The 23,581-nt window shown below is 33.5% G+C and overlaps 1 protein-coding gene across 4 annotated transcripts in view; it reads right to left on the bottom strand.

The window, feature by feature from the left end:
- ATG4C (autophagy related 4C cysteine peptidase) overlaps window positions 1–23,581 on the bottom strand; it is a 70,438-nt gene that overhangs the window by 22,821 nt on the left and 24,036 nt on the right. For 3 of the 4 annotated variants that reach the window (XM_031465279.2, XM_010988581.3, XM_031465280.2), the window contains exons 3-7: window positions 19,055–19,138; window positions 11,074–11,307; window positions 8,825–9,155; window positions 6,896–6,966; window positions 1,170–1,306 (exon numbers count right to left, since the gene is read on the bottom strand). In XM_031465279.2, coding sequence (XP_031321139.1) covers window positions 1,170–1,306; window positions 6,896–6,966; window positions 8,825–9,155; window positions 11,074–11,307; window positions 19,055–19,138 — 857 coding nt within the window. The remainder of the gene's footprint in view (window positions 1–1,169; window positions 1,307–6,895; window positions 6,967–8,824; window positions 9,156–11,073; window positions 11,308–19,054; window positions 19,139–23,581) is intronic. The other variant, XM_031465281.2, reaches the window with a different exon arrangement.

A 23,581-nucleotide genomic window follows, 5' to 3' on the forward strand; every position in this document is an offset into this window, starting at 1 on the left:
AAGAGTCAGTCCCAAGCTTCTGTCTCAGCATGGTAGTAGAGGAGGCAGAGGGAATCCATGATTAGGTTACAACCAACAGACACATGACAACATGCCAGAAGTCTCAGAACCCTCAGTGGAGTCACTAGATGAAATGGTTCATAACTTCTCACCTTCCACTAATAAGTCTATTAAAGAGTCCAAATTTAGAAATCAAAACCCCACTTTTACCTAGGGAATTCCTATGTCATTGGTATAGTACTGATATTTATTAGTACCAAGTATGCCTGTAAAATCTTAGTAACTACTAGGAAAAGCCAATATACCAGCTGGGAGACTTCCATATACCACATATTGAAAATAACTGCTCTAGATTTTTAGAATCATTACAATCTGTAGTGAGAATATATGTTCTACCTACATACATAGGGACCACAATATGGGATTAATGCTTCACATGAGGAACAAACCTAGACTTTATTTCAAGATTTACTATATGCCGTAACACTCCATTCAAAGAGAAATTCCATCTCTGGACTTGATTTTATTAAAACTATGAAAATAATACAAATATTACACTCTTAACCAGAAACGAAGTATTTCAAATGTAAAAGTTTTTTGACAACAAGATAACATAATTACACAGGTTTTGTTCTAAAATAGAACAGACTTTTTTTAACTGGTTAATACGAAAAAAATAAAGTTGGAACTTCCCCTCATACTATCTTCATCATTTCTGTCTATAAACAAGTATTCTACCTACTTATGACCCTTATGGCAGCACAGGAAACAAAATAGGAGACAACGCAGCAGAAATAAAAAACTCATTTCACTTCAATAATTACCTAGACATAGTTTAATGAGGGTTTTATGAATTAACAAAGGTACATACTTTTATAAATCACAAATAAGGATAACGGGAACTGTAGACATATTACAGATTATGATTATAGCTGCACTGTATCCCCCGATTAGCTGCAAAGATTAAAAGGCTTTTTATTTTGTCATAGAACATCTTACTCTTCAAATCACATCTGATCTTATAATACTGAAATTTAAAATCTCTAATGACAAACTTTACAATCTACAACTATAAAATCATCACTATCCACTTAATAGAAAAAAGACTGCAAACTGTTTTTCATATTAGCTGGCATTGCCTTAAAATGTTTTTAGCTCTTATTTCATACCTTTACAAAATCTAAGTAGTCGGCATTGGTCCTTTCTCCACCAAGTCTAACAGGAACTAGAATAATAACAGCTTTGTCATCTGTATTATCAGAGGCCAGGGAGGCACACTGTTTATCAATTACATCAGAACTGTAAACTGAGAAAAACACAACGAATATGTATTAAATTTTACAAAAATTGTTTTCAGAAGCATCTGTACCCTAATCTCCCCACCTCTCCACTGCCACTGGCCAGTCATCTTATTTCTGACATCACTAACAAGGTCTCAATGAGCAAAAAAAAATACCTACCTCATTTATGCATTCAATAGCTACCATATGCATTCCATATGCATATGCATTCAAGTAGCTACCAAATGGCACTGGAGCTTCAACAGTGAGCAAAATAGAGAAAAATCCCTTCCCTCAAAGAGCACACCCTCTAACACAGGGAAATAGACAATAAATAAGTAAAATACAAGCTATGTCTGATGGCGATGGATGCTTTGAAGAAAAAAAGGGAGAAAGATGGACAGGGAATGTTGAGAAGGGGGCAATATAAAATAAGACAGTAAGGAAGTCAAGACTTAAAGTAAGAAACAAAGAAGTGCAGATACCTGGCGGAAGAGCATTCTAGACAGAAAGATCAGCAAGTGCAAATGCCTTAAGGCAGAAACAGAGCCAGCTTGTTCCAGGAACAAGAGGCCAGTGCCTCTGCAGGTAGTGAGCAAGGGGCACAGTGGTGGAAATGAGGTTAGGAGATAAAGATACAGATTGGGAGAGAATGAAGACACACTGTGGGAGCTCTTAAAGGCCACTGTAAAGACTTCAGTTTTAACTTTGAGATAGGAAGCCAATGAAGAGATTTTCAGGACTCTATACTTTACCTGTCTGGTTTCTGTGTTCAGAATAGACTGCAGAGGGCAAAAGTTGAAGCACAGAGAAGTTAGAAAGCCACTGCAGGAATCTAGCAAGAGATAATGGTAGCCTGAACAAAGGCAGTAATTGTCAAGATAGGGAACGGTCATGGGAAGATCATGTGGAGGTGATGAAAAGTGATCAGTTGAAGATGAAGAACTCCCTAATACATTAAACACAAGATGTGAGAGAACAAAAGGAGTCATGGATGATTTGAGTGGTTTTGGTATAAGCAAACAGTAAGTGACCTGCCATTTACAAAAACAAAGAGTGTAGGAAGGGAAAATATAGGAAGGAGGATTGGGAATTCAGTTTCAGACATGCTAAGTCTGAGATATCTATTAGACATGCAAGCAGGGAAGACAAGTAGGCAGTTAAGGACAAAAGCCTGCATTTGGCGACAGGTCCAAGATGGACCTATAAATTTGGGATTTGGCAACATACAGATGGGACTGTAAAGCCAAGAGATGGATAAATCCAAATGTGTGTACACAGAGAAAGAGATGAGATCTAAAGACTGGGCACAACACACCAACAACTTCAGAGATCAGGAAGATGAGGAAGAACCAGCAAAGGAGGCTATGAAGGAGTGGACTCACGGTGGAAGGAAAACCTGAAGCATGATGTTCTGGAAACTTAAGTATACAAAACGTTAAAAGGAGGAGGAAGCAGTGAACAGCGTTAAATGCTGCAGACAGACTGCGTGATGTAAAGGCTGAGAAGTGACCCACGGGATTTAGCAAGATTAGGTTACTGACAAGAGCAGTTTTGGCAGAGTGATGAGCGTGACAGCCTAAGGGGGTAATTCAAGAGAAAATGGGTGGATTTGGTGGAAGCAAATACAGACAAAACTATTTTGTCTTGTTCAACGAAAAAGCTTTATTCAAAACTTACTTTACACCCACAGTCCCTGTCAGCAAACTCTTTTACTATTCCAGTTAGCTGATAAACAAATTCTACCACTCTGTCCCAGGTCTTCCCTTTAAATTCCAAATTTAGATGATGAGCTATCAAATTCTCCTGTTCACCAGCTTCCCTACTTCCCACAGTCAGTCTAAAACGAAGCTACAAAATTGCCACAATAGTTTTTCCCATGTTTCAATTCTATCACCTTACTTCTGCCTAACTACTCAGTAATAGCCTCTAATTATAAACCTTTAAATTCTCTCACTTTTCCGAGGTAGCACACTCATGACCATTCCTATCTCTGACTTTTCTGAATGCATACACACTCCAATCAAATGGGCTTTCCCCTCGGAGGTCTACTTCCTTCAGAAACAAGTAAGGCAAAGTAGTAATATTTCCACTAGTATACACAACCATTTCTTCCTTATTAAATGCCTCTTAGCCTTCAGCTTCATTCAACACACACTTATTGAGGGCCAACTATTTATTGAAGTCTTCTATGCCAGGGAAGTATAATAGCAAATAAGATCCTGATTTCACAGTGTCTGGCTCAATCATTTTTGTGTTCTTCCTCCACTTCCAACGTATGTAAGGGCTATGAAAAAGTCCAGTTCCATAACACAGGCTCACTACGGCAGTGATTCCCAATCAAGTGATTCTGATACCTTTCCCCAACACCTGCTACCTTAACAGTCATTGAGCTACAGGAAGATACAGATAAGCACAGGTGATAATACAAGTGAATTACAAGTGTCATATTTAATGGAGGTATTTTCAAAATGTTACCAACCACAAAATAATAAACTAATTCTACCTGACAGGAATTGGGAAAGGCTTCACCAAAGGTGTAACCTTTGAGTGAGTTGCTAAAGAATGAGTAAGAGTCAACAAAAAGCATTTTAATAAGGGGGCATTCTAAGCAGAGGCAATAATATGTGCAAAGACATGGGAAAAGATAGTAATATGTCCAAGGAATGGCTTGAAGTTTGATGATACTTTGGTATATCAACATGGAAGACAGTGTTGGGAGGTAATGCTGGAAATGTAGGTCAGGACAAATGATAAAGGACTTCATGTGCTTTATATGTTACAATACTTGAGACGAGACTTAATGGGCAGTCATAGGTTTTTAAATTAGGGGACACGATCAATTTCTTTTGATCAGATGAATCAGAAAAAGGAAAGAAAGAAAGGGAATTCAAATTAAAGTCCAAGGTAGAGGTACGGGTTTGATTTAAACCAATGAGAGTGAAGAAGAGAGAAAAGATTTCAGAAGCATTTTTTTAAGGTATAATTTACTAAATTTTGGTTGACTAACTAGATATAAGCATTGAGAGGAGTCAAGAATGAATGAGTATGCATGTGGACATGATACCACTAGTGGAGAGAAAATAGAGCACAAGAAAGAATCTAACCCTACAATCTATCCAAATACACTCCACCAATATAAACTCTCCTTTTAGAAGTTTAAATACCAATGTTAAAAATCTTAAGATCTACTTCAAATTACATAAACCACTTAGAAATTGAGTAACATTGTGTTCTTTCATTAACAATATGTAACACAACCAAGGCTGACTGATACCAATAAAAGCACAAAAGGCAAATTCATAAATTTATTAATGATTAATTGTTAAAGCACATCCTTTGGCTTAATTAGAACTCAACGCTGCAAATTTTATTTGCAAGATTTCCTACCTGAAAAACAAATACAGTACCTGCAAAGTTCATATACTCATCTGAAAACTTAAACTCTCATGTTCACATGACTATAATCCAATTAACCTTAACAAAAGGCCAAACAGATGCACGTGTATTTGGTAACCATTATTTCCCCACTACAAGTCAGTTACCAAGATAACCTCAAGCATTTTGTAAATCCCCTTATATTAAACATACTTGAAGTACACTTAACTTCCCCAAAACATCAATATATTTTATCCTGTTAATAGCATTTTGGTAAAAATAAATTTAACAACATGAGGTGCCTTATTTTGAAGGTTCTTTTATTTTATCAGGAAATTAAGGTCTCTATCCCCAGCAGAGTTTCAAAATTACTATAGATACTGATCATTAAATGCAACACCTAAAACAATAAAATAAAGCAAAATTCTGGACAATAGCTACATCATTATCAGATGATTTACTTAAGTACTGGTGAGAATCACATCAAACAGAATTCTCCTGCCTTGAAACACACCCACCAATGAGATGGTACTTGGCAGACGTGCAGCCCAAGCATATACCTACGTTAAATTTACCCATCTATCATTTTTTTAAGTAGTCATTTTAAATACTGAAATTTTCTTTACAAACTTAATATTGCAACTAATAATTCATAGTATATATTCAACCAAGAAATATTTAATAAGTGCCTACATAGGGTGCCATATAGGAAGAAAAATGTGTAAAACATGGTTCCTACCTTCATAAAAATTTACAGTATAACTGGGATAAGCTAAATACATATCAAAAGTCTAACTATAAATGAATGGTGCTGGGAAAACTGGACAGCTACAAATAAAAAATAAAACTGGACCCCTATCTTATGCCATATACAAAAATTAACTCAAAATGGATCAAAGATTTGAATGAAAGAACTGAAACCATAAACTGCTAGAAGACAACAGGTAGAAAGCTCCTTGACATTGCTCTTGGTGATGATTTTTTAAATTTGACACCACAAAGCAACAAAAGCAAAAATAAATAAATGGGACTACAACAAATTAAAAAGTTTCTGTACAGCAAAGGAAACCATCAACAAAAAAAGGTAACCTACCAAATAAAAGAAAATATTTGCAAACATTTATCTGATAAGGGGTTAATAATCAAAATATATAAAGGACTCATACAACTCAACATAAAAAAACAAATACTCCAATTAAAAATGGGCAGAAGATTTGAAGAGACATTTTCCAAAAATTACACAGACTGCCAACAGGTACATGAAAAGGTGCTCAACATCTCTAATCATCAAAGAAATGCAAATCAAAACTACAGTGAGCTATACCATCTCATGTCTGTTAGAATGGTTATTATCAGAAAGACAAGAAACAACAAATATTGATGCAGATGTGGAACAAAGGAAACCCATATGCACTGTTGGTGGGAACGTAAATTGGTGCAGCTACTATGGAAAACAGTACAGAGGTTCCTCAAAAAGTTAAAAATATAACTACCATATGATCTAGCAATTCTACTTCTAGGTATTTATCTGAAGGAAACAAAAATTCTATCTCCAAAAAGACAGATGCACTGCCATGTTCACTGAAGCATTACTTACAATAGCCAAGATACGGAAACAATCTAAATGTCTATCGATGGATCATCAATAGAGAAAATGTGGTACATATATACATATACAGTGGAGTATTATTTAGTCATAAAAGAGAATGAAATCTTGCCATTTGTGATAATATGGATGGTCCTTAAGAGATTTATGCCATGTGAAATAAGTCAGACAGAGAAAGACAAATACCATATGATGTCACCTATACGTGGAATCTAAAAAGCAAAACAAAATGAATAAACAAAACACCAAGCTCATAGATACAGAGAACAGATTGATGGTTGGCAGAAGTTGGGTGGGGGAATTAAATGGGTGAAGGGGGTTAAATGGTACAATTCCTAGCTATAAAATAAATGTCATGAGGATGTAAGGTACAGAATGGGGATAGGGACTATAGATGATACTATTGTATTGTCTATGTGAAAGTTATCATCACAAGAAAAAAATTCTTGTACTTATGTATGGTGATGTATGCTAAGTAGACATCGTGGTGATCATTTTGCAATAATACAGAATTGAAGCACTATGTTGTACATCTGAAACTAGTATGTTATATATCAATCATATCTAAATTTTAAAAAAGGTCTGACCAAATAAACAGATAAAAAGCAGAATTATATAACACATTCCTCACCTGTACAATCCTGCGCAACATAAATAGTTATTCCTTGTAAATCAGGGTGTCTTGCTTCTTCAACTGCTTTTCTAAGAAAATAACAAGCATCATCCTTTAAAATCCTAACTAATATTTCCAGTTAATTAAAGATTAAATTTAAGGGAAAAGAAAGCCATCATTTTCTTGACTTTCCTATTTAACCTACAGTGTCTGCTCTCAAAACTATCATCTGAATGGTATCAAAAATCAGGTCACGTTTTTCAAAGTAGGATATTACACTAAATTACTCAAAGAACATTAAAACATAAGTTACAGAAAACATAAAAAAATTCTTGGGAATAAATGTGTGAACCCTGCCTCGACCCCCTCAAAAAGGAATTTGTCTCAAACTCACTTGGCTATATTAAACGTTTTCTAACCAGTGGTTTTACAATATGTTTCAAGGTTTGCTTCACATTAACTTACATCACTGACTAGCAAAGTATGACTATCCTCTGGTCACACTCGGGAGAATTTTTTTCTTTTCTTTAAACAATAGCATGATTTTTTTCCCCTTCATTCAAAAACCTATACTACCTGAACAAATAAATTTCCTACTTTCAAGTCTTAGAATTCCATAAGAAAACTGCAAATTGAAAAACATTTCCAAGTGAGTATAATGTTCCCAATGGTTCACATGATGTGAAAAAAAAAAATCACAACAATATCTGTAAAAAGAAATTATACAAATTGTAGAAAAATACTTTTATTTAACTGTATCTTTATAATTTTTTAACTTAAAATGCCTTTCATGCATGTTTGTATGTGTTAGTAGAAGAGGGATGGGCAAACTATGGCCCATAGGCCAAATATGACCTGTGGCCTGTTTTTATACAGCCTGCAAGCTAAGAATGGTTTTTACAGTTTTCAAGTATTATAAAACAAAAAAAGAAAAGAAAAATGAGCGGTAGAGCCCTTATATAGTCTGCAAAACCTAAACTATTTACCATCAGGTCTTTTACAGAAAAAGTGTTCCGACCCCTGGGGTACAGAACATAATATCTTGAAGACTAAAACTATGCTTTTATGATTATATTCTTACAAATGTCCTACCAAGCTGGAATTGATATTATTAACAATCCATTTAATAATATTAGGGAAATACCTTTTCAATTGTAAGCATCTGGCCTATAAAATATAAAAGCCTGTTAATATGCAAAAAAAAAACTGTAATAATTTCAATTTTATATATGATTCTAAGTGGACTAAATTTACTATAACATGCTATACTTGGATGGCATATTAACGATTCAGTTTATAATAATGAGACACACAAAAAGGATAATTAAAAAAATAGTATCCAAAAAAATTGTACATAAAAAGCTGAGGTATAATGACATCTGACTTTTGACTTTTTCCAACTACTCTGAATATCACAGACCCTTTACTTTTACTGTGATATAATTATATTAATAGTGCCATACATTTACAATTCACAAGAATTTGATGTGTGCAAAGAAATGCTGAAAACATCAATTTTGGCTCTTGACATTTCATTACATTATTCAGTACATTACAGCCCCCAGGTTACACTACAAAAAAAAAAATATATATATGTGTGTGTGTGTGTATATATATATAATGTTATGCATGTTCCAAGGTGGAGAGAGTTGTTAGTTTTCAGAATATTTCATTAAGGTAGTCTTATGAAAACCTGGTTAGAAAGAGACCTTGGATATCTATACCTATGAGAAAAGAAGAAAAATTTGTCAGTAGATAAATTAAAGGAATGTAACTACAGTCTTACTATGTCTTGTTTTTCCCCTAATAGCAAATGAAATCTCCTTTATGAACATTCTCATACAGGTAGACTTTAAAAATTCCAATAATATATATGCACTGCAAAAACCAGTATCTCTGAGCCTGAGGGCCTCTGTCATAAAATGAAAGATTTTAAAGCAATTTTACCTTAAAATGTGAGCAACCACAGCTGGTCCATACCAATCTCCAGCTTTTTTCCCAGACTTCTTTCCATATTCTATTAGTTGATGTAAACCAAAGAGAGCCAAGGGGGAATCACCAAACCAAGAGATGATTTTCCTGTGGTAAATTTCATTTTTCATTTCACGATCATCGGAATATCTCCCGATTGTTTCCTTCAGACACATTGTTGGGGTTTTGAGTTCTCTTTCCCCTGAAAGCGATGCTTCAAATGATGCAGTAAATTTTTTAACAGTGTTGGAAGTCCATGATTCAGAGTCTGAATTTTCAATGTTCAAAGCATCAGGCCAGGTCCAAGCTATAGTAGTTCCAAAGCAAGGTGTTCAGATCTTTTAAACATTTAGACTTTAACAATTCTACTAAAATAAGTATGTAGCATTTAAAGTCATATGAGTTACTAAACTAAAATAGCAAAGTTAGAAATAGGCAACTTTATAAAGATAGAAAGTAGACTAATGATTGCATATGGAGAAGGCAGGGTATTGGGAGTGACTACTGCTGGGGTGAGGTTTCTTTGGGGGATGATGAAGATGTCCTAAAATTAGATTATGGTGATAGTTGCAGAACTCTGTAAATATACTAAAACTGCTGAATTGTTGTTCACTTTTAATGAGTGAATTTATGGAACGTAGATTATATCTCAGTAAAGCTGCTTTAATAAAACAAAGGTACGAGCAGAGAAAACATGCCAGTATCTCGAGTGATGTTTACTTCTGAGTAGTAATGCTATTCTCTGGACTTTCCTGTAGTTTCTAAAAATGTTTTAATGGGAATATATTACATATAATCAGGAAAAAACTACCAAAATGAAAGAAAAAAAGAGAAAAAACAGTAAACTCAAGTACAAATAAGTGTACAATTCTGGAATGCGGTTTTCTTTTCTTTGACAGTGTTGAGTTGCATTCCATTACCAGCACTGCTCACCAGACGTCCAGTCCTGACCACCCAAAGGCACAATAAACATATCCACTAACATGCATAGTATTCATAAGAGAATACTTTCAGAAAGTGGGTTCTGTTTTGGTTATATGTTAAAATAGAAGTTTGACCATGGAAATTTTATATCTCTTTTCAAATTTTTCTCATATAATCCTTTCAAAATAACTTAATCATTGTATAGAGAGCAAGACCAATTCTCTAGTAAACAAAAAATTGATAAATAAGTTATCAGAGATCAAAGATCCAAAAAAAAATCAACTATATCCACTACCTCACTGTTTTCAATAACAAGACAGTGCCCAAACACATGCAATTTTAAGTTAACAAAATGAGTCATAGATTCAGATCTCTAGTTAGGACTGTGAAAAATATTCCAATTCTTGCCTATGATTGCATGAAACTACAAATAAATCATCCTAGGAAAAGTTTAAAAATTCTTTTTCCTTGCATTATCCACACCACTCTTGAATACGTATTCTCTCTAAATGATCTCATCAATAATCCCTACAGAAAGGTTACTAAATATCTGCCATGCATCACAGGGAAATTGTCTAATACTCAAAAAAATAAAAAGATATTTAGTAATAACCAGATATGATGGTCTAAAATGGTAAACTAAAATCCTCCTATAAATTGACACATTATATAAGAATGAACTAATAGAAATGATGAAAAAGGTGACACGTTAAAAAAATAGATATTTATAACTTAGGTATCAAAGACATTTTTGAGTCTAAAAAGCATGAAGATCTTATCAAGAAAATGCCTAATCAATTTAACTGATTATAATCATATTTATGAAGAAAAAAATAATTTTACATCATTACTGATATGTAGAGAGAAACATAAAGAAGCCATTGTAAAATTTCTGAAGATTTAAATAACGTAAAAATATTAGCTGCTCAATAATTATCTGCTCAAAGTCACTGCTTTTGACCTGCCCAGAATTTACTGAACTGGAAATAATCCAGTGAGTTCAATCGAAAAGAATCAAATAATAACAACAACAAAACTCAAAGACTACTAAAAACTGAACTCAATTAATTCATAGTGGTAGCCAAGAATAATAGGTATGTTTAACCTGTATTTTTGAAGGGTGAATCATGAAAGTTTAAGTCATACTGTCCCAGTTTAATAAAGATGTTATATGCTAGATTAGTTCTTTAGAAGATATCAGAGGATCAAGAAATTAACCTCAGAGAATTTTATTCAGTTTGCAAGCTGGAGTTCAAATGTAAAAAACAATAGCCCCCCCCCACAACAGATATTTGATTTACCTCTCCCAAGAAAGTGTAGTATGAGTCCTTGAGCCAATAACATCTGGCCAGTTCTTAAAGTACAGCCCCAACCACAGTCTGTTGTCAAAGCTGAGCCTTCTATTTGAGGAAATTCTTCCCTGTAGGTAAGCCATATTCTTGAAATGAAATCTTTACGAAATTCTTCTACATTTCCCGCAATTACATGATCTTCTATAGTACATCCTGATCTTGCAGGTAACAGTTTATTTTCATCTACAAAATAAAAATATAAACTAGTCTAAATATATGCAAAGAAATGTCAATAATGGTATTATATTCCCATTGCTGTTCACATGGAGTATGTCACAGTATTTCCAACCCTTTTTTTGTTGTTGAAATACAGTCAGTTTACAATGTTGTGTTAATTTCTGGTGTACAGCATAGTGATTCAGTTATACATATCTCCTTTTCATATTCTTTTTTCATTATAGGCTATAAACACAAGGTATTGAATATAGTTTCCTGTGCTGTTTATCTATTTTACATATAGTAGTTAGTATCTGCAAATCCCCAACTCCCAATTTATCCCTCCACGTCCCCCTTTCCCCCCTAGTAACCACAAGTTTGTTCTCTATGTCTGCAAGTCTGTTTAACCTTTTTTTTATTTAAATGAAGATAAATCTTTAATTCTGCCTATTCAGATTGTTCTGAAAATCAAATGAGAATGAATGCTGAATGTTTTGTACACTCTAGCACTAATATAAGGTATTACCAATAACACTGTTAATGATAATATCCTTTATTCCAAATATAATCAACTCTTTTATGAGGGGATAATATAAAAATTTTTTTGCCTCATTTCACTCAAGATACAGATATTGGTACTCTTTAAAATGAGATTTGCAAATAAAATATCATAATTTGTCAATACGTAAAAATGTAACACATAAACTAGTTCTTAAAATCAAATGAAATGTGCACATTGTATTTACTGTCACGAATATTTATACTCAAATTATAAAATCAAACTAACAAGCTAGAGTAAGAATATGAAATTCTTAAATATATTGTTATTCTTTTATGTTGAAATACATATTTTTTAAATTGTTGCCACCCACATATATCATTTTTAAGTGCTTTTCCAAATTATCTTTAATACAATTTCTATGTGAAAACAATGGTCACTATCTGCCCAATACTTTACAAAACACTGTGCTCAAAATAAACGAACATTTCTTGATCACTTCCAGAGAGAAAGTCTTAGTCATTTTTCCAACCTCAGCGTGCAGCACAGTGCCTAGCACAAACAGATCCTAATAAATGATGGCTGGTTTGAGTGGGTGAATGGGTAGGAAGATAAATCTCCCTGTAACTCTCAATTCCAAGGAGTTCAATTTCTAATGCCCTTCTGCAGGATGTTAGAGCAGTTTTATCATGCCTTTATTCTTCATCCTTCCTGCACCTATCCCTTTCCAAGCTCATTCTGAAAAAATTACAATCACCCAAAATTCATAATATTCATCTTAATGGAGCTAAGTTGTAGTATATAGTTTCAATGATAATTTTAAAAATGAAGTCAAGCCCCCTGTTATCAATGAATTTCTCTCAGTAGTAGACTTTGAATTCAATTACAAATAAAAATGAATGGAAATTGAGTATGGACTACAAATAGGTCCAAAATTTCCACTTTACAGATGTTTAAATTTGAAATTTGATATAATAGTGCATAACTCTCACACCTCATCCTGCGGCTTGCCACACACACTGTTTTCTAATCTACCTTGACAAAGTGATTAATTCCTTATCCTCTTAACATCTAGTCTCCTCTTAATATTTACTCTAAATTTTATGGAAAACTGCTAGTAAGAAATGAACTTTGTTGTCCTGTTGACTTTCCACTATAACACTGCCCCTGCTAATCCACTCTTTGACTGACATTCCTTTCCATGATCTTCATTAATTTTATCTAGAATGATTTTTTTTTTAACTTACATCTGCCTCCCCTCCAGACTTGAAGTACACTAGAGTAGAAGAAATATGTTTCTCTTCTGCACCTCTGAATCTTCAGGGCCTAACACAGATTTGTCAGGGTGAATGTAAGATATATGGAACCAAAGGAGAATGGGTTTTTAAATTTTGTTTTGCTTTGATTTTGTTTTCTATGCTGGGAGAGACTTCTGATCAGACGTTTATGAAGAATGGGAATGCCTGAAAGAACCATTACAAACAATGAGAAAGAAGGCTGATAAAAGAAATAGAAGAGAACTGTGTAATACTGAGGGTTCAGTCAAGGCTGATTATCTCTATCAAAAATCACAATTAAACAAGCTAATGTGAGAAATAATCAGAAGTAAAACAAATTGCAAAACAAACCCTGAAAGAGTACAGCTACTGTACTTATCAGACATGGGATAAAATAAGTATACACATGTTTTAAAAAATAGAAATCTTTACATATTATGGGTTTGTATACCCACAAAAGGGGTAAAAAATGAAGGAAATTAGCCCCCATAATCAACAGATCTTTATGTCATGTATTTCAAAACTTACAAAACTTCATTAACAACAAAAAATCCTTAATATGTTATTCCCTCCATGTCACAATCCCCTTTGTTCTTTTGAACAAATACTCCAATTCTTTTACTTTAACTTTGTTTATTGTGACTCCTCTTATCTTCAAAACGCATATTTGAATCTATTTTCAAATGCATATTTGATCTTATTTACTGTTATTCTTCGTGCTTTCAAAATTTTACTTGACTCACTTAAATTTGTGTGCTTTTAAGTACAAGGGCCTCCCTCTCTGAGGATACCAAAACAATTTCTAGAAAGATGTAAGAAGATAGTTTGGGGTTAAACTCATTAGAAAAGAGAATCTAAAAAATGAATAAGAACAGAAATGTGATATTCTTCAGGCTAATGACTAATTCCCCTCATCCTGCATTTAAATATTTTTAGTGAACAGTAAATGTCATATTTCAAAAAATTCTGAGACTATAGTCATATAAAAATAGAGGAATATACTATTATATACTGCTTATAATGGCAAAGATGAAGGAAAACAAATGTCTAACAATAGCAGACTGAATAATTTGTGGTAACTCATACAGTGGAATATTATGCAGCAGTAAAAAAAACTAGAACTATACATAACAACATGGACAAATCTTAAAAATACAACTTTGAAAGCCATAAGCAAGTCATGGAAACATAGTTCGACTCCATTTTCAAAAAAGACAAAATCAGGAAACATTAAATCCTACCACTCCAGGATAGTGGGGTGTTTTGGCATGAGAAGGGCTGCAATATAGAAGCATATAGAGATTAAAAATTATTCATAATTTTGTATTTCTCTTGCCTAATACAGTTTCATTACTATTCTTGAAAGTATATAAACAAGGTAAACAAAGTTTTTGTCTTCTCTATGTATGAATAATTCATAATTTCAAAATTGTAAATATATGAGAAAATAAAAGTATCAAAATAAAGTAATATTTCTATTAAATAAATTTAATATTTATAATAAAGAAATAAAACAAAGAAGAAAAAGTCCTGCTTCCAGTGGATTCTGTCATAACCTTCATACCTCTTATCCTGGTTCTGAGATAGACACTTGCTACTACGAGGAGAGGTAGGTGAAGATAAGGCCAATAAGCTGCGGTTAGCAGAGTGAGGAGATGAACAGAACACGAGTCCTTGATGATGCCACAGAGGCCCTGATCAATCAACCATGAGCCATCTCTAGGTCAGGCTTTCTGCTTGTGAATGATAAGCCCCTCTATTGTGTTTTCAGCTATTTAAAGTGGACTTCCTGCTTATTTGCATCCAATAGCATCCTTTCTAATTTGTCTCTGTGCATAATAGCCTATACTTCTGTTTCATCACAAATATCATAATGGGATAATAATTTTTATAATTACTTAATGTCTCTCATGTACTGGACTGTAAGCTCCTTAAGTGTAAGTACTGTGTCTGCCATTCTTTGAGCAGTGACCCCACTACCTGGTACATAATAGGTTCTCAGTAAATGTTTTTAGAATGAATGAATACCCTTATTCATCTAATCCAGTACTAACAAATACCTAAATCGTTACTAATTTTTTTGTTATTTCAACAAAGCTACAATAAACATCCTTGTACAAGTGTTCTCCACACATACAGAGAATGTCCCTAAGGTAAATACTTAAAAGTAGAATTCCTGGGTCCTAACTTGTGTGTATTTTCAATTTTTCTAAGTACTCTCAAACTTCATGAAGAGGTTGTAACAATTTACCTCCCATGAGCAGTGTCTGAGCTCCTCCTACTTCACACCCTTTCTAACATTTGATATCACGAAACCTTTAAATTTTTGCAAATCTGATGACTAAGAAATATTACCTCATTTTAATCTGCACTCTCTCTGTAACTAGGGTGAACATTTTCTTATGTCTGACTGACCATTCAAGTTTCTACTTAAAAAGCACCTGTTCATTTTCTTGGCTCATTTTTTCTTGGGTTGTGCATGTTTTTAATATTAATTTATAAAAATTTTAATTTTGGTGACTAATCCTTTGTCTAAGATATAGATGGAGAGATGATGGATAGATAGACCTTTGACATATACACACACAGACACACACAAACACATATATACCTATACAGAGAGAAAAAGATTGATAGAGAGTGTGTGCAATTATCTTCTCTCTCTAGCTTGCTTTTAAATTGTTTATAATGTTTATAATTGTTCATAATGTGTTTTGTGATACAGATATTTTCATTTTATTTGGTCAAATTCATCAATGTTTTTCCTGTATAGGGGGGGGTTTATGTTTTACACCGTAAGTTTTCAATACTGTAACCACTAAATCTTTAAAACAATACAATGTGGCTTTGATGCAAAACAAAGGGCCACATTCTGTAAATGTAGTTAGTTGCTGTTAATTTTACTACTTCTACTCTTCTATCCTTACCACCTCAGAGAAACTGCTCTCTCAAAAGTCACCAGCAATTTCTCATTGACAACCCTACAGCCTCTACTCAGGTTATTTCCTGTTTAACCTCTTTTGAGCATTAAGCACTTTGTCCAAAACTTTCTTTCTGAAAATCTCTTTTCTCAGTCTCTATGATAATATACTATTGTGGGCTTTGTCCTGTGTACTGCCTACTCCTTCTCAGTTCCATCCACTGATTCTTCTTCATGAGTATATCCTTAAAGATGAATATTCTCTACCTATACTTTCCATCAACGTGACCTTATCCATTAGTCTCAAATGCTACATCTTTGAAAGTAACAAATCAATGCCAAACCTCCTACTTCATCAGATTATTTCTGAACAGCCTACTTCAAATACCACGTCCCCACAAAATCCATGCTTCCTCTAGTATACCACATTTGGTTACTAACATCACCTATCATCTAAGATAGTAGCCTTTAAGTCTTCTTTATCTCCTCTGTCTCTCAAGACCCCAAATCCAATCATTTGTCAGATGTTACTGAGTCTACCTTAAAATAATATCTCAAATCTATCCTCTCCTTTCCATTTCCACTGCCCTATATCAGAGTCCTGGTATCTTGCCTGACAACTGACTTCCAATCATTCTTCTACACTGCTAATAGTTATTTTTCAAAAGCATATATTTAGTTATGATTATCATGTGCTCCTTCTGGGCAAGATCAGTGTCCTAGCCAGCAAGTTCTCAATACATGATCACTGAATATAATCAAATGAAATCTGGCATTTCGTTGCTTAAAAATCTAAGATAATAATCACTGTAGTTAAGAAGCTGGGTACCCCACCACCTATCTCTGAAAACTGAGAAAACTTGCTTGAACCAAAAATTGTGTGACACACATAGAATTCCAAAGGTAGCCCCCAAGATTTCTGTTAACTCTATATAGCTTAAACTCTCTTGGTCTCCTGACCCTGCTTCTAGCTCCTGCAGTGATATAAGGTGCCTTTTCATTCTTGATAGCAGATCCATCCACTTTCCAAAAGAACTTCTCTTATTTTACATCAAGCATTTCATGAGCTCACTTGACTTTACTGAAGATCAAGGCATGTAAACAAGGAAACTTCTCAATTAATATGCATAATCCCACCTCCTTTCTGGCTCTCTCTCCTGTCTACCCCCTTCTCCTTTCCTATATCCCCACTCCTAGTCCAAAACCAAATAGTCTTCTATTTGTCTCATTCATATCTCCCATATCGTTTACTTTTCATCTCTTGAATTGAGGACCCCCAAAAGTCCATTACAAGGACCTGCTCAAAGTATTTCTTCCAAAAAAAAAAAAAAAACTATCCTTAAAAGGAATTCTAACAATTTTTTCTCACACTCCTTTTATCATGAATAATAGTATCATTCAGAATGCTTACATGTACTAGGCACATCACTAAATGCCTATGAAATGGGTATCATTAATACTTAGGGATACTAAATAATTTGCCTAAAATAACAACCAATAAGCAAAAGGAGCCAAAATTCAAACCCACACATGTATGACCCCAAAGCCCATAATTTCGTTTGCCAGTAAACAAAGGACCTAACTAACTCTTTAGTACAGCAACCAAGATGCTCCTTCATAATTTGATCCTTTTCATAATTCTCTCTTACCATAGTTACACTGGACATCTCTGTTTCATAAATACACTCTCTAATATCTCAGTGTCATTGCTTTCATCATGCCATTCTGTTTACCTAAGATGCATCCCTTTTTTATCCATCAACTTCCTACTCATCTTCCAAGAATGCTGTGAGGACTCAATGAGTTAATACATGTAAATTACTTAAAATACTGCCTGGCACATTATAAATACCCAATAAATTTTAGCTATTATTATTACAAACCATTTAGGTTTTAGACAATTGGGATTGCTGACAAGTGACATACCAAAAAAAGATCAACTGAAAATGAATAAAAGCCTTGATAAGCACATACTGTCACATACATTCTCTCCCTCTCCCACTCCTCTCTCTCTCTCTCTCCTCTCCCTCTCTCTCTCTTTCACACACACACACACACACACACACACACACAAAACACACACACTCATACATACAAAAGCAAGCAAAGACATACAGTATAAAGAATGCCAGTATTAAAATGAAACATGGTTTTGGTTTAAAATTTCAGCTCTGTCATTTAATACCTGTGTGATTTTGGACAAATTATTTAACTTCTCCAAACTCTTGCTTTCAAATGTATAAGATAAGGATACTTAAATTTACCTTGTAGGTTTGTTGTGAGAATTAAAGACATTTCCCAAAGACTTTAGCACGATACTTGACACACAGTAGGCACTCAATAAGTGGCATACATTATTAAAATATATGATAATTATTGAAAGCATAAGTATACGTGAAAATTCAGAAACATCAACTACAGTAAATAACTTTAGAAACTTGTAGCATCCTTAAGATTTGGAAAATTTACCATTTATAGTTAACTAGGGTGACAATTATTATCATAACCTTTAAAAGTATCATTAGAGAACTTGATAAAGAATATTAAGAGATCAATTCAAATAATATTTACTTAGCACTCATACTGTAAGTCCAAAATTATGAGGGATATAACAAATGGTGTATGATGGTATGATCTTTATTCTCAAGGAGTTCACAAGAAACTCAAACCATATGGCAGTTATTTTATGTGTTACATAAAATACAGGTTCTTAAAAGAAATATGCCAAAACACAGGCATAAAAAGTAGAATGGCACGGGAAGGAAGGGAGGAATGAGGAGTTATTATTTAATAGGTACAGAATTTCAGCTTTACCAGACGAAGAGTTCTGGAAATGAGTGGTGTTGATGGTAGCACAACATTATGAATGCATTTAAAACCACTGAACTGTACACTTAAAAAAATGATTAAGATGGTAAATTTTTTGTTACGTGTATTTTACTACAATAAAAATAACTGGAAATAAGAAATAAAAAGAAATGTGCCAAAAGTAGGTTAACCTGGAAATAAAATACTGAAAACAATTACACAGTGAATTTCTACAAAGATTTTCAAATGGATTACAAACTTAGCACTTACCTTCATATTTAAAATGATAACATTTTCCAAGCAATAATACAGGGGAATTTCTACTAAAATACGTCTTTGTTTTTAATACCCAACCTAAATAAGAAAAAGAGATAAAAGAGTTTTGCAATTAAAGAACTGCAGACTAAAAGTCTTTCATTTCAAATCACCAATTCCTAATTACAGATGTGCATTTTTTACAAGAGTAGCAAAAATATTTTGATAATGAACTGAAAATACAGGCCACTGATGGTACTTTCAAATAGAGCACTTTAACGACAATCTACCCACTTAAAGAACAAGACAGAGGAAAAATTTCAGTTCTAATTTATTTTCAAACAGGGGTCACAGCATTCTTATGGTATAAAAATTAAAAGATACAAATTCTACTCCGTTTCCCTGACATCAACCTCTTTTCCCAAAGGCAACAAATGTTACCAATTTCTTGTATTTCCTTCTATCTTAGATAATCAAAAAGTTTAAAGTATTTGAATATTCCAGTAATTTAGGGGCAAGATGACACAGCACGCTAGTGCTTATGATAAAAGTGGATGCCTGAAGTTTCCTAGGGAAATTTGTTTTAACCCCCTGGTTTCAGCCAAATGAGTATTTCTGAAAGTGATGCATAAAGCTTTCAGACATCTTCCTCTCAATTTTCCACCTCCCAACCTTCAATCCTCACCTTTTAGTTGCAAACTCTAATTCTTCCAATTTTCTTCCTACTAAACTGTCTATACCTAAAGGCATTATTCTTTTGGTTTTTTTATGATGCCATTAGTAGTTCTCAATTTCCTACCAAAAGCACTTGCCCATTACAGTCCTGAATATTCCCAAGTATATGAAATTCCTGTGTGCTAATGGTAGGCTTAAAAGCTGCTCCTGAAATGCAAGAACCTATAAATAGAAAGAATCTGAAAGTGGGAGTCAAGAGACTTAGGTCTAGTCTTACCAGACTGACCTGTTACATTTAACAGAGACCTGTTACAAAATTTACAATGAGTGATTTTTAGGAAAGTGCTCCCTAAAGTACTATAATATAAATAAATATAAAGAACAAGTAAATTAAAACATGAAACTATAATAAAGATGATGCAAGTATCTGAGTTTAGTGGTAAAAAAGAAAGAAGGGAAGTTAAATATGCTAATTGGGCTTTCATTAAGCTTCACTTGGATTACTGCGAATCTCTCCAAAACAGCTTCTAAGTCATCAGTCTTTCTCCACTTCAGCATATGCCACATACCCCTGCCAAATTAATCTCCCTGTGGCTCAGCTCTGATTAGGTAACTTGTCTGCTCAAAAACCATCCTCAATGACATTATTTAACAGATTTATAATGAACGTCTCAGTGACACTAAGGACTTCCAACAATATGATACAAATTACCTTCATAGTCATCTTTTCCACTACTTTCCACTTATACTCAAAGTGGGCTTTACTTTTTGGCTCATCCTATTCCATGACAATATCATCCCCAATACCAGCCCATCTAAATTTGGCCTCTTCTTCTTCTGGCTCCAACATGCACTTGTAAGCAATTTTTGACTCTTCCCACTTAACTCTGATTCTCTTCTCTGAACTCCAACTGGAAATTAGTATTTACTGACCACATATTATATACTAGGAAATAAGCTAGATGCTTTATAGACATTGTTTCTTAGGAATATTATTAGTACTATACTAGAATGATTCTAATCCCTAAGACAGTAACAATCCCCTCCCTCTAAAAGGCAGAATTTCCAAAGCAAATTCTAAGAACTTCATAAAAACCTCAAAAAACAAACAACAAAATTCTTTTAAGAAGGATCCTCTCTCTTTTCCCCTATGCTTTATCCTCTTCCTACCCTCTCTTACCAGTCACCAGTCCTTCCTCAAGAAAAGTTGTAAATCTGACTGGCCAGAGCCTGAGGCTCTGCAAGGGTCCACATTTCACATGAGCAATGATTTATATGCACAAAGCAAGTAAAAGTTGTCTCTTAATGGCTAGGCCTGGAATTGACATAGCCTCATTTCTTTTTTTTATTTTTTTATTAAACTAGAAACAAGGTTTTATTTGTATAATAATCGATGAGATCAAGAAAAAATTAATTTATTATTTTGCTCTTGAGTTGTATGAGTTCTTTATATATTTGGATATCAACTGCTTATTAGATATATGGTTTAAAGTAGTTTAATTCTGGAGGATGTATATTTATTTTGTTGATATTCTGCTGTGCAGAAGTTTTTTGTTTGATGTAGTCCCACTTATTTACTTTTGATTTAGTTGCTTGTGCTTTTGGTGTCACATTCAAAAAATTGTTTCCAAGACCAATGTCAAGGAGCTTTGTCTTTTTGTCTTTGATTTTTGAAAGTTTTATTATAATGTGTCTTCGAGAAGATTTCTTTTGGTTGGTTACTGGGGGGACAGCCTCATTTCTATCTCATTCTATTGGTCGATACGAGGCATAGGCCAGCCTAGATTCAATGAGAAAAGAGACAACACAAAATATGATTACTGAGGATTGTCTTTGGAGACTAACTACCATAAACAAAATGTTACCAAAAAACCTACAGTTCATTAAGTCAGCAATATGAAAATCACAAATCAGGCTTTAAACAATGCAAACAAGCCAAAGAACATAAAAATAATAGAGATGATAATGATTTTTTGGAGGATCAGAAACACCCAGAAGAAAGATGATTTACTTCTTAATATTTTTAAAAGGAAATCAAATGTTTATACCTCATAAAGTCATGTAAATAAATGGGAAAAAAGAAAGCAAAAGTGAAACATTTAAGAAAATAAGATCCAGTGTCTTTTAAATTGCAAGTAGTACACCATTTTTAGTTCCATCTTCAAGTTCATGTCATAATGTTGACATTTATAAAAATAATCCTAAATTATGTTCATTGTATTCATAGAATGGTGACTGGGGAGCAAGGGAGGTTGGGTTTGAATAAGTTTCAAGACTTACGTAGATATATAACCTTGAATATGTCACTTAGTCTCAGTTTTCTAATTTACAAAAAAAGAATATCTTAGGAAAAGATGAGATTTAAATCTCAGAAAGCTACCTATTTCAGAAAGATATGAGATTTAAATGTGACAGTACATAAACTATCTACAATATGCAGTGAGTGCTCAATGTTAGTCCTTAAACCACCCATACTATATAAACTCAAAGCAAGGAAATTACATTAAATATTTTAGAATAATTTTCACCAATAAAAGTCAAACTAAAATACTACTCCATAACTTATAACTATCTAGAACATGTAGTTACCCTGAACAATCTGTTCTTCAGAGATTAGAGATTACCATAATCTTACTATGCTCACTTAAATATCTAGATATGGAAAGCTACACATATATAAATAACAGGTGAAATAACAATTCCTAAGATACTACTGAAATGTGTTGAGTACCTGTATGACAATATTCAGACCTCATAATGAAATCTTTATCACATAACCTATCCATCAGATTAAATGGCTGAAAAAGAACATAAACCTCTGTTTGCAGCTGACATGATTTTATATACAGAAAAGTCCTATAGAATCCACAAAAAATTATTAGAACTAATCAAGGAGATCATTACATTTACAAGATACAAGATCAAATCCCAAAAATCAATTGTATTTCTATATACTAACAATGAAGAATCTAAAAGGAAATTAAGAAAACAATTCATTTTAAAACAGCATTGAAAAGAATACTTAGGAATAACTTTAACAAAAAAAGTGCAAGACTTGTACACAGAAAACTACAAAACATCATGGAAAGAAATTAAAGACCTAAATAAACAGAAAGATATCCCATGTTCATGGATTGGAAGACTTAATATGGCAATACTGTTAGGATAGCAATACTCTGAAAACTGTTAAGAGGGCAATACTTTCTCTGAAAACTGATCTACAGATTCATTAAATCTTTATCAAAACCCCAGCTGGGGACTGCAGAAATTGATAAAATGATCAAAAATTCATATGGAAAAATGCATGGGATTCAGAATAGTCAAAACAATCTGGGAAAAGAAAAACAAAGTTGGAGGAAACATACTTTCTAATTTCAAATTTCGCAAAAAGCTAAACTACGAAGAGAATGTGGTGCTGGCATAAGGGCAGACATATAGATAAACTGAATAGAACTGAGAATCCAGAAATAAACCCTTACATCTGTGGTCAACTGATTTTAGATAAGGGTGGCAAGGCCATTCAATGGGGAAAGAATATCCTTTTAAACAAATGGTGCTGGGACAATTAGATAGCCACATACAAAGAATGAAGCCAAACCTCTACCTCACATCATATGCAAAACTTAACTCAAAATGGATCAAAGACCTAAATATAAGAGGTAAAATGATAAAACTCTTAAAATAAATGTAGGTGTAAATCTTCAAGATCTTGATTTAAGCAACAGTTTCTTAAGCACAACATCAAAAGCACAAGCAACCAAAAAATAGGTAAATTGGACCTCATCAAATTTTAAAAGTTTTATCCTTCAGTGGACACTATCAAGAACGTGAAAAGACAATCCATGAATGCGAGAAAATGTATGAAAA

This window comes from Camelus dromedarius, chromosome 14 (assembly GCF_036321535.1).
Source record: "Camelus dromedarius isolate mCamDro1 chromosome 14, mCamDro1.pat, whole genome shotgun sequence".
Lineage (NCBI taxonomy): Eukaryota > Metazoa > Chordata > Mammalia > Artiodactyla > Camelidae > Camelus > Camelus dromedarius.